Source organism: Vitis riparia, chromosome 18 (assembly GCF_004353265.1).
Source record: "Vitis riparia cultivar Riparia Gloire de Montpellier isolate 1030 chromosome 18, EGFV_Vit.rip_1.0, whole genome shotgun sequence".
NCBI lineage: Eukaryota > Viridiplantae > Streptophyta > Magnoliopsida > Vitales > Vitaceae > Vitis > Vitis riparia.
Genome location: NC_048448.1, coordinates 24430669 through 24445197, shown reverse-complemented (window position 1 = coordinate 24445197; position 14529 = coordinate 24430669). Strand labels below are relative to the sequence as shown.

At 37.2% G+C, this 14529-nt stretch overlaps 2 protein-coding genes across 2 annotated transcripts in view; one reads left to right on the top strand and one right to left on the bottom strand.

The window, feature by feature from the left end:
- LOC117906795 (exocyst complex component SEC5A-like) overlaps positions 1-6022 on the top strand; it is a 61122-nt gene extending 55100 nt beyond the window's left edge. Inside the window, 3 exon segments of the mRNA XM_034819998.1 lie at positions 4196-4345; positions 4827-5042; positions 5477-6022. Coding sequence (XP_034675889.1) covers positions 4196-4345; positions 4827-5042; positions 5477-5698 — 588 coding nt within the window. The 3' untranslated portion in view covers positions 5699-6022.
- A 464-nt stretch (positions 6023-6486) lies between these two features.
- Positions 6487-13677, bottom strand: LOC117906796 (sm-like protein LSM3B). Its single transcript, XM_034819999.1, has 3 exons — positions 13521-13677; positions 8093-8188; positions 6487-6947 (listed from the first exon to the last, which is right to left on the bottom strand). The coding sequence occupies exons 1-3, from the start codon at positions 13635-13637 to the stop codon at positions 6867-6869; spliced, it is 294 nt and encodes a 97-aa protein (XP_034675890.1). The 5' UTR covers positions 13638-13677; the 3' UTR covers positions 6487-6866.
- Between the last annotated feature and the right edge of the window lie 852 nt (positions 13678-14529).

The window sequence follows — 14529 nt, the reverse complement described above, 5'->3', positions numbered from 1 at the left end:
CCCTTTTCCACCATCAAAGCTTAGTCCAAACCAAGCCCCCAACTAGGCTTTGGGCCTTAAACCCGTCCTCCCAAGACTTTTAGACACTTGGGCTCCAAAGCCTAAAAAAACTCCCACCCCCAAAGCCACCTCCACTACAAGGTGGCCCATGCCATTAGGCTCGTTCCTAATCCCACTCATAGCCCCACTTCCACCTCCAACTAAACCACCCACCCTCCCCTCCTTTTTCTGTACCACCAACAGATCTGTTACCAATGTTGTCAATAAACACACAAACCCACCCCCCCCGCCCCCCCCCCCCCTCCTCGCCTCCTTTTTCTGAACCACCAACAGATCTGTTACCAATGTTGTCAATAACAACAACCTCTCTGCCCTGATCTTTGCCACCTAAACATGACAAATGTGCCACTACAGTCTGCAAGGTTGGTGTTGACTGGCTCACGCTACACCTTGTTCGTGATCCACTCCCTCCATCATCTCTAACCTCCACAGCCTCGCCCCCGCTATTCCTGTTCTTTGGAACCACCACTGACACCCATGGCAGAACTTCCCTCCGCAAATGGACTGCAAAACAAGAAGAACCAGACGAGTCTTTTCCTTTTGACTTCACCAAAACCCTAAGCCCATTCCAACTGTGAAAAAACAAGTGGTGTCCTCATCCACAGCAATGAACACTCCACAACAATCCCCAATTTGCCTGAACACCTCCGACTCCAAACATGTAGGTGAAGACCCACCACCCTCATCCAAACCTCCTTAGCATGTTTGCTTTTTTGGAAACACCCCACCTCTCGAAAAGCAGAGTCTTCTTAAAACATCGAAAACCTCTGTTTGACACATTATTAACCCCTGCTTTGTCCTCAAACTCAAACAGAAGAAGCGCTCCTCCCAACTTAGCAATCTTCAGTCCCCCTTTTCGGATGCCAATAGTATATTCACCAATTCCTCTATGTAGACAGCTATGGGACTGAGTTTGAAGCCTCTTCCCATCGACCAACCAAACACTGACCCCAACTACTGCTTCTTACTCAGGAGTTTCCTACCCCCAAGCTGGACCCAGATTGCCTCTCCTAACCTTCCAACCTACGCTTTAGCAACATCAACAAAGAATATTGCTTTCTCCAAAGGAACTCCAAACCTCTTCTCCACCCTAGCCACAATAGTGCCAGAGGAGCGCTTGCTTTCAACAGAGGTAACAACCCTTAGAGAACGCAGCTTCTCAGCCAAGGTGACCCACCCCTACAATCCCTTTGTCCTTGGGGAAGGTCAAACAAAACCTCTTTGCTTCTAGATCAAGAATAAAATAAAGAATGAACCTACCTGCTTCATTTGATCATCGTTCCGGCTGAAACTTCCTTCCCCCATCCTCCCTGCAAAAGCTTCCACTCCTTACAGTAAGTAACACAAACTCAAGCCCCCAAACCTAATCCAAGATGAGAACCCTCTACTTCTCTCCACAATAATCCCCCTCTAAGTTTCTCTCCGACTACTTCCACCAAAATTTTGAAAGACTTTGCCTCCACGGCAAACTAACATCAACAATATTTTAGGATTTTATCTTCTTGAAAATGGGATTGCTCATCATGTTTTGATACACCCCAACAAAATGGAGTGGTGGAGATTAAAAACAAGCACTTGCTAGAAGGTTCTAGAGCCTTATGGTTTACCCACAATGAACCCTAAAATTTATTGGAGTTATGTTGTCTTAACCATTGCCTATTTAATAAATCACATGCCCCTCAAGACTCTAAACTCTAAAATTTCGGTTTAGTTTTTTAAAACACTCTGTCCTACTAGTGTTAGTCTCTTTGGGTCCCTTCCCATTAAGGTTTTCAAGTGTGCAACATTTGTTCATCTTCCAAGTAGGGTATGATCTAAATTTAGATCCTAGAGCCATTAAGTATATGTATTTGGGTTGTTCACCTACATAAAAGGGATATAAGTGTTTTCACCCTCCTACCATGAAAAATTTCGTCGCTAGGATGTAAGATTCTTTGAAGACTTGTCATATTTTTCCGAGATTGACATTTTGTGGGAGAAAATTGGTTTAAAAGATCCATTATATCGTCTATTCTATCCATCATACCCTTCAAATCAACCTATGGTAGTGGATCCTACCCGGTTCTATACACCTCTTTGATGAATCCTATACTTGTCTATGACCAGCTGAGCAACCAAATTAATACCAGACAGCAAGGGAACATTAGGGGAATTGAACTGGAAAATGGACCAGGAAATGTTGAAGCTACAGAGGACGATCCAGATATGGAGCAGGTTGAAAACGTGTCAAATCCTTTAAGTCCATTTGTTTATTCAAAAAGAAAGCGGGACAAGGTTATGGATCCTATCTCTCTCATGACCAATCTTCAAAACCAAAGGCAGGTACTTCAGATACTCTTTCACCACCTAAAGCCATGTTTGATACTGATCTTGATGTTCCTATTGCTAAGGGTTACACTCAAACCTATGACATTGACTATCAAGAAATATTTGCTCTAGTTGCAAAAATGAATTCTACTAGGGTCCTATTATCTTTGGCAATTAATTTTGATTGGTTATTACATATATGAAAACTGTTTTTCTAGATGGAAAGCTAGAGGAGGTGTATATGGATCTTCCATCTAGTTTTTGAGGACTGTTTGCATAATAGAAAAGTATGCAAATAGAAGAAATCTTTGTATGAGCTTAAGCAGTCCCTAAGAACATGGTTTAAAAGGCTCACTTAGTTTCTACGTGTTGATGCTTACTGTCAAAGTCATGGGGATCATACTCTATTCTTTAAACACTCGCTACTTACGAAAATATTGTGCTCATTGTATATGGATGATATCATTGTTATAGAAGACGAAACCAAAGGTTTGAAAAGTCGACTAGGTTCAAGACAAAAGACTTTGGAAACCTAAGAAACTTTCTTGGAATTGAAGTGGGAAGATCCAACAATGGTATAGTTGTGTTGGACTTACTAGAAGAAAGTGGAATGATTGGGTATAAACCAGCAAAGACACCCATTGATCCCAACCACAAATTGAGATTCACTACAGAATGAAATTTTGTTGAAAAAGGAAGATACCAAAGACTGGTGGAAAAACTTATTTACTTATCCCGTATAAGGCTGGACATAACCTATGCTGTAGTGTGGTAAGCCACTTTATGCACACACTATTGGAATGTCACATGAAGCAGTTCAAAGAATCTTAAAGTATTTAAAGGCTACTCATGGAAAGGGACTCTTGTTCTCTGAAAATGGTCACCTCCCAAATCAAAGCCTATATAAATGCAGATTGGGTTGGCTTTCTTGTAGATAGAAGATCAATGACGGGATATTGCTCCTTTGTGGGAGGCAATCTTATCATATGGAGAAGCAAGATACAAGCCGTTATGGCAAGATCGAATGCTGAAGTTGAATTTTGGGTTATGGCTCAACAAATATGTGAAGTCTTAGGGATTGAAGGACTCCTCAAGAGTTTAAATTAGAGCTTAAAGAACCAATGAAAATTTAATATGGTAATAAAGTTGCAATCAATATTGCACATAATCCAATTCATCATGATTGTACCAAACATGTTGAGGTGGACAGACATTTCATATAGAGTGGACAGATTTCCACATTTTTTGTAACAACTAAGCAATAGCTTGCAGATATCTTCACGAAAGGAATCACATTGGAATCTATGGTTGGCAAGTTGGGAATGCACGACTTATATGCGCCAACTTGAAGGGGATTGTTAGCAGGAGCAACAAAGAATCTATCCAGATTTTAAATGTGGCTTAATCGATGTTTTATTTATATTTTTGTTGGGAATAGTTCATGGAGTAATTCGGGGAATTGACTGAGTTAATCATGGAGAAATTCCGGGGATTGATTAGGAGTAAATCATGGTATAATTTTAGGGATTGGTTAGTTGTATATTTGGAATTTTTTTTTTTTTTTTTTGTTAACTGTACAAATCATTGTTCTCCTCTCGTCCTCACAAGAAGTTATATTGACATTAGTTTACAAGGCCATACTTCCATAATTCACAAGCAGACTGTGTAACTGCCTGCCTAATATAGCATATGCTTTTTTTTCTTTATTCTTTTCATCCAACTCCAACTGTCAGGTGCACAATAACATTTCTCAAGTTCTGGTCAAATAACTTTTTTCACTTTATTCTCTCAATCAAACTTGCTCTCAAAATGATGTTATTTGTTGCAGGTCTTTGCTGGTGCTAAGCCCCTGCTGGACAAGACACTTGGTATTCTTGTGGAAGGACTCATCGATACTTTTCTCAGCCTTTTCCATGAAAACAAAACTAAAGATCTTAGGTCATTGGATGCAAATGGTTTTTGTCAGCTCATGCTTGAGGTGAATTCTGGTGTGCCACTTAATTGCAAAGCCTTAAATCCAACTACTGAAATTCCATTTCTTTCCCTTTTTAGCTGTTCTTTCAGACAAGTATGCCATAAGAATGATTGTTGCTTGAATTCTCCCTCGAGCAGTTCGGTTCCTAAAAGAGAGAAAAATTTCTTTGGGTTTGGCTAAAGAACATTGTTTTAAGAACTGATGATTTCCATCTTATTTCAAACCTCATGATGTTGACAGGATTTTGATATTCTATGCACTGGGGAAAAAAACCTGAAAAATTAAGAAGCAATGGTGCATAGAAATAAACTGGTTTGAGATTTCATGGCAACGTCTGTGATTGAAGTTATTGAGAATTAGCATTGTACTGCATGAAGATCTACCTTTCATTTTCTTCACCTGTAGTAGTTTAATATATGCTGTGACATGCCTGACATGGTTGCTTGCTAAGACTGTTAATTTGCTTGGTATGAATCTTTGGCAGCTTGAATATTTTGAGACCATATTGCATCCATATTTAACACAAGATGCAAGCGAGTCTCTGAAGTCTTTACAAGGTGTCCTATTGGAGAAAGCTACTGAGAGTGTGACTGAATCTGTTGAGAATCTGGGGCATCACCGCCGGTCAACTCGTGGGAGTGAAGATGCACTTGCTGATGATAGACAGCAAGTAATGTCTGTGTCGCCAGATGACCTGATTGTAAGAACCTCCCCCTTTTGTGTTCCCTTTGTTGTATTCCTGAATGTTAATGAATATCTACAAGTTAAGCTGCGTTTTGTTTTTTTTAGAACATTGTTTGTTAGATTTGGCATAAACAAGGGCTAAGAAATATTTTCAATAAGTTGAGGTTTGTTTGCGGAAAAATGATTTCATTGGATATAGAATGTTGTACTTGTGTGACTACCATCTCCTTATAGAGAAGGTTGAATATGGAAGGAACAATGTAATACCTGCCTCTTAGGATCCTTTTAATTAAAAGTGTTGCCACCTACCCTCTCCAGCTTATCATTTCCTAATCTAATCTACCTCAGTGGCAAAAGCAGTTACAAATAGCTCTTATAGGACATATATTTGTTGTTTATGCTTTAAGTTGTGGTTTTCTAATTTGCTGTTTCGCTGTACATGTTTCCAAGGCTCTTGCACAGCAATTCAGTTCTGAGCTACTTCAGGCAGAGCTTGAAAGGACTCGGATCAACACAGCATGCTTTGTGGAGTCAATTCCATTAGACATGGTTCCAGAACCAGCAAAAGCTGCTTATGCTTCCTTCAGGGGATCAATAGATTCTCCCAGCAGGAGTTTCAGAGGTGCACAAGCTGTTGGATCCCCAAGTTTCTCCAGGCAAAGGCGTAGATGAGCTAGTTGGTATCTCATATTGTTTATTCAATTTTCCCCACTTTCTGTGTAATTGTTGTAATCTAGTACTCGTGCATTTGATTGAAAGACATTTGCATTTTCATTATAATTTTTCTGCAGTTTGTGCTTACCATGTGGCATACACCAAGAGTTTGGGACCTGGGACCTTGATTTTTGCTTTGGACCGGCGTCACTTGATGAGTTCTGAATTCTAGTTCATCTTTGTTCCTTTTATCCTCTCATGCTTTAATCTTTTAAACTGAGATGCCCTTTTCCAAATCAAGTACTATTGGGTGTTACCTTTATATTAATTCTTATTTTCTGGTAATAGTGTCCATCGCATTCTGGTTGCAACTCAAATATAGGTTGGGATTGATACTATGGGCGGTTATTATATTGTTACGGCATACAAACTATTCAAAACGCTCCAGCATTATTTCTCCTCCTAAGGAATGAAAGGCAACTGATTGTCGAATCTTCTTCAGACGGAAAGGTATCCAAAGGACAACACTAAAAGAAAAACCATTCAGCAGATTGTAAATGTTTGGAAACCATCAAATTTCTAATAATCAGATCTCCTAAGCCATAGTTTATCAGACAAAGAATTCGGGATTTCCAGACCTCCACAAACATGTTTATTCTAGCATATATGACCAATGGTACAAAAGGCCCTGCTGGGTATAACCCCATTCGTTTACCACTTGCCGGCATAAAGCCCAGATACGGTAGCCTCTTAATTAAAGTCACCCCATTCAAAGCAGAAACAAGAAATCAAGAAGCATGTTAAACTAGTAAACTACTCATCAAATCCGTGAAATTTCATGCATCCATCCATTCCCAAGTTCATTGATGGCCCATCCAGCCAACCATGCTAATCCACTAAATGGTGCATAAGATATTTTTGTCTAAACATGATGAGAGTAAACTTCGTAGACACTGCCAGCAGTTTTTGCCTATCCTGTTTTTTACCGAACAAGTGCATAAACTTAGAACAGCTGATAGCTCATACAAATTCATCATTGAAATCTATCACATAATGATCCAACAATGTGATATGCTCTCCCTTCATTCCCTCCCAAAATCAAATCAGTTTGACATACACTTAGGCTATTACATACGACAACAGGATATTTCAACCATAAAATGCAACCTAAATTCCATCATCCAAATCAAGCTGTCCTCAGTGGAGGAGAAACCAAAATAACACCATCTCCTCGAACAAAAAGAAATGGAACTGTCCGCCTTGTCGTCTGAAACAGGAGATGAAAAATAAAGACAAATAAGTTCGTCATCCCAAAATTTAATAGTAGGAAGGATAAACCAGGATATAACTTTTAATGCCCTAACGTGTTTTAAGAACTTAAATGAACTTCCCTCAAAAAGATTTTGGGTCTCTTTGGAAACTCTTCCAGAAAAATTGTTTCCAAGATTCACTCTCAAAAGCTATCTTTTGAAAACTATATTGGAAAACACTGCCAAACAGACCCTTTATTTCTTCTTTCTCTGTTCTTTTAGGGGCAGCCCCCCTTTTACATTAAAGCATCTTCTTTAGGCATCAATTATGAATTAGCACTTCGTCTTGCCACAAAATTTAAAGCAAACTATTCATCTGCTTGCTATAAATTTCAAAGGTGCTGGATAAATCCAGGAAAATTCAAGGGTAGCTGTTTTGTTTTTTAGTCATGATAGCAAATCATTAAGGGTGGCCACTAGTTCATGATAAGATGCAATCCCCTAATTATATGTCATGCATTGAAATGTAGGACACAATTCTTAATGGCATTTGTTATTTTTTTTAATTGAATTTCACAACCCACAAGATTCACAACTCTGTTGGCATTCACTCACCACTTATTCAATGGCCTAAGGTTAATTTTTTAATCACATTTTATAAGTCACAACTTTGTTGACATTCATTGGGTGCTCCATAAGTTTTTTTAAACCTAAAAATAAAGAATAAAAATAAAATAAATAAAAAACCTCAGTGTCTAGAAGAATTTTCTAGTCAGTTGCTATTCTTTTTCAGAAGACTCGAGTTTGCTAAGCATTGCATTTTTCAGGAACAGGTAATTGGCCACTCAAAAGTTAAATAGAAAATAGGATTTTGAAAAGACCTAGAGATTTATGCGGAAAGACATCTGGAATCAAAGGTATCTCAAGAATCCAATGTCATGGGTGATGTTTCAATCAGCAGTCCTAATACAAGAGTCTCCTAAGCCAAAATCAACACACAGGGGCTTTAAGGGCAAAACTTTAATGGATGAACAAAACAAGAATAATTTGGGGCTTGTGGTGGTGCAGTTATGTTTATGCCAGTGGATCTTCTGGATTGTTTCAGTTCTACCAAACCAGATAATTTAAGAAAGATGTAAAAGGAAGCCAGTTGAGAGCATACTCGAACAATTTCTTCATAAGTTTCATCGTCGATTTCTACTGTAGTAACAATTTCTTCAACATCACCAAGAATCATGTTCAAATGCTGATCATAGGCCTGAAAAACCAGAGTGCCAAACCACACAAAGAAGAAACATATGTTAATGAGGATTGCAAACTTCTTTGTTATGTAATAAATAAGTCCAAATCTTTTTGGTTTTTTTTTTAATAACCGATTAATGAACAAGTCTAAATGTTGATATTATTTTTTTTTTTTTCATTCTTACTGCACAAAGCTTCAAACGTAACAATACCCACAGGAGGTGACAGGTAGCCATTCACAAAGTGTCTCTTTAGTCAACCTGGTGGCTCTACAAACTAGGTTGCAATCTAGCAAAATGAGGCTCAAGGGGACACTTGCAAAAGCTTCATCAATGAAAGCTCAAATTGAAGAGAAGTAAAGCAAGTCCTGAACTGCTTCTAAAGTCCACCTATCCTAAAAAATCTTTGCTTTCCCACCAAATAGTCCAAATCAAAGGCAGACAATGCGACAAAGAGTCCTGCCTCAAGGAAGTTCCCCAAAACCTTTAAATGGCATAATCAACATCTCCTCCACCCTTTTGGATGGAACCCAATCAATCCTTACAAGCCGAAATAATCTACACCTAATGTTAATGCTACAAAGCAATGTAAAAAAGCATGCAAATGACACACCATCCTGAACTGCTTTGTAAGGTCTTCTCCATTGAAGCTAGTCAATTAGTATTGACCTTATTTACCACAAGCCCTACAAAGGCCTTCACTTTTAGTAGAGCTCTGGATTTCCAAATGAAATTTGTAGGAATAAAGGGAACTAAAATGGTCGAAATAGAGAAACCATTAAATGACAACAATCCCACGAATGTCAAGGATCAAACTCTCATGTGACAAATAAATATGGGCTAAAGCAATCACTAGATGAGCTAGTTCCTCAATTTCTTGCTCTAAGAAGTTATGATGAAAGCGCTAAGATATAGACAGGTAGGAGAAAAACTAACATCGAGGAAAAACAAGGTTTCTTAACCCTCCTAACTCTGTAAATGTTTGGGAACTACTCACTAAGAAATTTATCACCCAATCAAAGATTTTTTCAAAAGCGAATTTTTGTATCATCACCCACAAAGTAATAAGTGAAATGAAAAAGTCTAAGGAGGCTTGTGTAAATGTCTACCAAGGGCATTTATGTCACCACCTAACAACATAGTTGGCATTCCATCCACTAGGGTTTGACCCCTAAATACTGAAGATGGCCTTATGCCATAAAGCATCATTCTCCATAAGGAACCTCCACAACCACTCACCTAGAAGGATTCTATTCCTCAAGATATCCTTCCAATGCCTAAAGCCCATTCCCTCTTAGGCTTACACACCTCATTCAAACCTACAAGGTAATCTCTGTTCCCTTCCTCATGACTAAATAGAATCTCTGTAATCTCTCAATCATGGAGGCTACTATAATCGAAGCTTTGAACAAATATAGAAAATATAAGGGGATACGGGATAAATATGACCATACAAGAGTGATTCTACCACCTAAGGACACATATAAACCACATCAAATCCTTTCTACAATTGGGTCTGGAAAAGATACTGCTCTAGGATTCTTTCCTAAAGCAAGACCCAAGTAAAAGGGGGATAATCTGACATCCAACAATCTAAAATAGTATCTAACTCAAGGACTTGAGTCTAACTAATATTGATGCCAATAAGATACATTCAAATTTACTTTAAGCCTAGAAATGTGTCTAAACACCATAAGATTAACTTAAGGTTGTACATTCCTCCTCTTTGGTTGTTGAGAAGAATATTGTGTCCCTAAGGAATTGTAAATGTGTCACCTTTGTCCTCTTTCTACCTACCCAAAAGCCCTCTAAATTCTACTTTCCTCTATCCTTAACATCAATCTACTCAATACATCTACAACAATGGTAAAAGGAAAAGGGAAGAGGGGATCACCTTGCCTTAAGTCCTGAGATGCCTCAACCCATCCTTTAGCGCAACCATTTATTAGTACTACAAACCTAACAAATGAAATACACACGTGAATCCACAATCTCCATTTTCACTCAAAACCTTTCTTTTCTAATGCATGATCCATAAAAACCTATTTCATATTATCATAAGCTTTTTCAAAATCAATCTTAAAGACAACTTCTGGTTTATAATGTCTTTTATCATCCACCACTTCATTCGTCACCAAAATTGCATCCAAAATTTGTCTCTCAATGAAGGCTCCCTGAAAAATATGAACAGTCTTACAAAAAACCCACTGTAGTCATTGAGGCAACCTTAGCAATAATTTTGTAGAGACTAGTCACCAAGTTAAACAGTTTAAAGTCAGATATACTATTGATTTGTCTCCGATTAGGCACTAGGGCAATAATTAGCTTAAATTTTGGATCACATTTGGTAATATATGAACATGTCTAATTTCTAGTATTTTATAAAATTGACATGCACCCTAGGTTTTTTTTTATATGTAAATAAGAAAATATATTAAAGCACCTAAGAGGACACTCACCAAAGTATACACAATGTATACAAAAGTTGCCTAGGCTAAATAAGGAAAGGGTAAAAACAAAAAACAAACTCCCTCCCCTTACTTGAAGCTCAACCAATCTACAAATTCTATCATAGATATTGAATGGTCTTCTATATACACTCTAACCCAGTCCAAAAAATTAGACTTAAAGTACGATTTGACTGTTTGATCCAACTGGTCAACGTCATTAAACAACTTCCTATTTCTTTACTGCCTCAAGAGTCCAAAACAAACACAAGGGAGCAACCTGACTTTTTTCTGCTTCTTCCCCATGAATTAGCCTTGTAAACTCAATAGGTTTCGTACAACTGAAGAGTGCATCACCCAAACCACTCTAAAATTAAAAAAAAAAAATTAGTTACCACAACATTTCTTGCTTTGGAGCAATGAAGAAGAAAATGATCCACCAATTCTTCCTTGCCTTTGCATAAGAAACATCTATTCGGTAAAATCCATCCCTCTCCTTTTGAGTTGACCTACCATCAGAATTCTGCCCAATATCACTTCCCATGCAAAGAAGCCTCCCTTCATTGGAACCCAAGTACTCCACACTATGCTTGTAAGGAAACACTCCCTACCTCCCCTGGTTAAGGAGGCATAGAGGGATCTAACCAAGGAATTGCTGCACTTGGTTTCCTTCCAAGTCAACTTGTCCTCATCTTCCACTATAATTGGAAAAATGTGCAATTTCCTTAAGAATCTCTCCACATTCTCGAGTTCTCAATCACCAAACCGTCCTAAAAAGCAGGGGCTCCATCCTAAATGCCTTCCCAGGTTGCTCCAATGCCTCTGCTACCCAACCTTCTTTGTTAGATGCCATAGAAAATAACATCAGGAAGGCTTCTTCCAAGGACAAGCAGGGACTTCGTAGGATGCACATCATTTTGCTCAAGAAAGCCTCTTAGGTTGTGCCTTTCATTTAGGCACATAAGATCTTTGCACCTTAAATAAGCCTTAAGCCTTTTAGAACTAAGGAAACAATATTTTTCTTTACAAAGGGCCAATGGCCAAGTTTTGACAAATAACTTAAGGGCTTTATAATAAAGGTTAAGTGGACATAATTGATTAAAATTTTAACTAAAACCCGCTAGCAGTCAATGTTAGCAAAAAACAATATGATTTGGCCTAAGCTGATACCCAATTGACCTATGCCAATTTTATGCAAATATTTCATTTTATCAATGATCTCACCTCACTCATAAAAGGAGTAAAACTTCAATATAAAGAATGCACACCGCTAAGCATACAAAGAATACATATTAGTGTAATATTATATGGAAAATACAGTACAAACATAGCAATGCAAAGAATTCCTAGCAGGTTATAAACTACCATATTATCCCCACCAAGAGGAGGCCTAGAAGACTACCATTTATTGCCTACAAGAGTTGAAATATGCAATTAAGTCTTTTGCATCCAAAAAACCTTGAAAATCATGAGTAGTTATCCAAACATGGAATAACAACAGGATTAAATGTCCAATAAATCAAATCAAATTTGATAATTTCATTGCTTCCACTTTATTTTCAATTAGTCTTAACCATATGATTTCTATACTTTTTTGTCCTATAAAGTTTCAAAGCTTTTTAACCATTCAAATAATTCAAGTTAAAACTTAACAGTTGACATCATCCAGTCATCTTATTCTTCTGCATACCTATCAATTATGGTCCATATATGGTGGACATTGGAAAAATACACCTGAAAAAAGTATGCCAAGTGGTCAAACGGGTTGGTAATTTATGACCAGAGACTTGGTAATAAGAGTAATGTCACATCCATCATAATGGACAAAACCACCAATGGATGATCTTCCATAAACTCCTATTCGTTAAATTTACATGCATGTACAAATTCCAAAGATAAATGTGCAATAAACCATACTATAGTGTTCTTATTGTCTTCCACAATTTTCATCCGTTGGATTTAAAGAAGAGAAAAAAATGAACTATAATAAAAATAAAAATAGCTTTTACAAGTGGAAGAAGAATAAAATTTGAAGACATATAAAAGGGATTAGAGTATTTAAGAATGGTATTTCTCTAAATGGTTCTAGCATCCTGCCTTTTTTCCAAAACAAAAATCAATCAGATTTTTTGTAGACATAACTCTTATATAAGCATCAGGAATCATATCGGTGCCTCATCAATACATATAGCTAATCAGGAAAAACCATATGGGGTATCTGCCAAAAGTTTCTCTAACAAAGCATCAATGAAATCTACCAATGTACAGTTTTCTATCTCCTCCGGGACTCTAGACCATTCCCAAAGGGATTTAATGAAAATATATGACATTCCCAAAGCTAAAACAAAATGCAAATCATGATTTGCCTATGTATAAAATTCCAGAACCAAAAGACCAACAGGAGCATAATAAAGGATAAACAAAACCATCAGCTATGATTTTTCTATGTATAAAATTCAATAAAAAAATAAATAAAAAATCAAACTAAATGAACCACAGAGCAAATTCTCACAATGTTAAGAACCCTAATTTCAATAATCGATGAGTTGCCACACCCTAATCACATTGCAATACACTAAAACATTATAATTCCCACATGGGTTTCCCCAAATACCAAAAAAAAAAAAAATCTCACAAAACCAAAGAAAAACCCCAGGCAAAACCCTAGACGTTGAAAACATGATGGCAACCACACACAAAACCCATAAGGACAAACTCAACAAAACCCACGTCCTAAAAGCGGAGATCAAGGAAACCATCACTACAAACAAGAGCATTGAGGGTCTGCTTTGGCTACCGGAAAATAACAGGAAAAGAATTTAAAGGAAAAAAAAAAGTTGAAAAGGTTAACCGCATATGTAGAAGGGAAAAAAAAAAAGAGAGAGAGAAAGGAGAAAAATACATGAAGTTTGCCTCGGAGTTCACGGTCGGAGCGGAGCTTGACGTAGATACGCTCGTCGAGGCTAAGTCTTATGAGATCCAACGGCTCCTTCACTGCGCTCTCTTCTTCGCTCGCCATTTTTCTTTTTCTCTGCAGTCGACCGCCTCTCTTCCTTAAAACCCCCTTATTTCTTCTAAGTCGTAACTTTTCGATCTCAAAATAACCCCATATTTGTAAAAAGGGTCTTGTTTCCCTTGTAAAAATAATCAAGGTCAAAAAGAAGAAAAAATAACCTGGTTGAGACCAATCAACCAATTAACCCAATACCAAATACATCCATTCTAAAGTTATAAGTTTTTTTTAATAATTCTTTATCTCAATGAATTTAAAATTTTTATCATCTAATTCCATATTTGTATGGTGACATTCATAAATTAATATCCAACAACCGTCAATTAAGATCTTAATTGAGTGTTTTTATTATAAATAAACAGAAGTCATCGAAAGACTTTACAAAGCTTGTTCAAAATACTGAAAGATAGAGAGACTCTACAAACAACGATATCTAATAAAGACAAGAATGAACTTATGAAGAAAGTGCACAATGCTATTGTGTTGTGTTTGTGTAATAAGGTACCTTGTAAAGTTGTAAAAGATGATACAACTATCAAGTTATAATTGAAATTGGAAAGTTTGTATATGAAAAAGTCTCTTATAAATCACTTGTGAAGAAGCGGTAGTTCACTCTCTAGCACGTCCATTAAAAACCACCTTAATATGACTTCAATAAAATTATCATGGATTTGAGGAATATTGATATTAGAATTGATGATGAAGATCGAGTCATAATTTAGATGTATTCCTTATTTATGAGTGCTTCATGAATACTATGATGTATGGTAGAGATGCTCTCTCCATAGAGGACATTAGAGCAACCTTAAACTCAAAGGAGTTGAAAAAGAGGGTGTTTGAAAAATATAGAGGAAAGCTCAAGTAAAGGTTTGGTGACTAGAAGGAGATATTGAAAGAA

Bases quoted from the DNA above. Each gene is read 5' to 3' on its own strand.
- LOC117906796 (XM_034819999.1), bottom strand. From the start codon at position 13,637: ATGGCGAGCGAAGAAGAGAGCGCAGTGAAGGAGCCGTTGGATCTCATA. The intron at 8,189-13,520 runs GTATTTTTCTCC...CTGGTTTTTCAG, and splicing joins AACTCCGAGGCAAACTTCAT to GCCTATGATCAGCATTTGAA. The intron at 6,948-8,092 runs GTATGCTCTCAA...CTCCTGTTTCAG, and splicing joins CTTATGAAGAAATTGTTCGA to ACGACAAGGCGGACAGTTCC.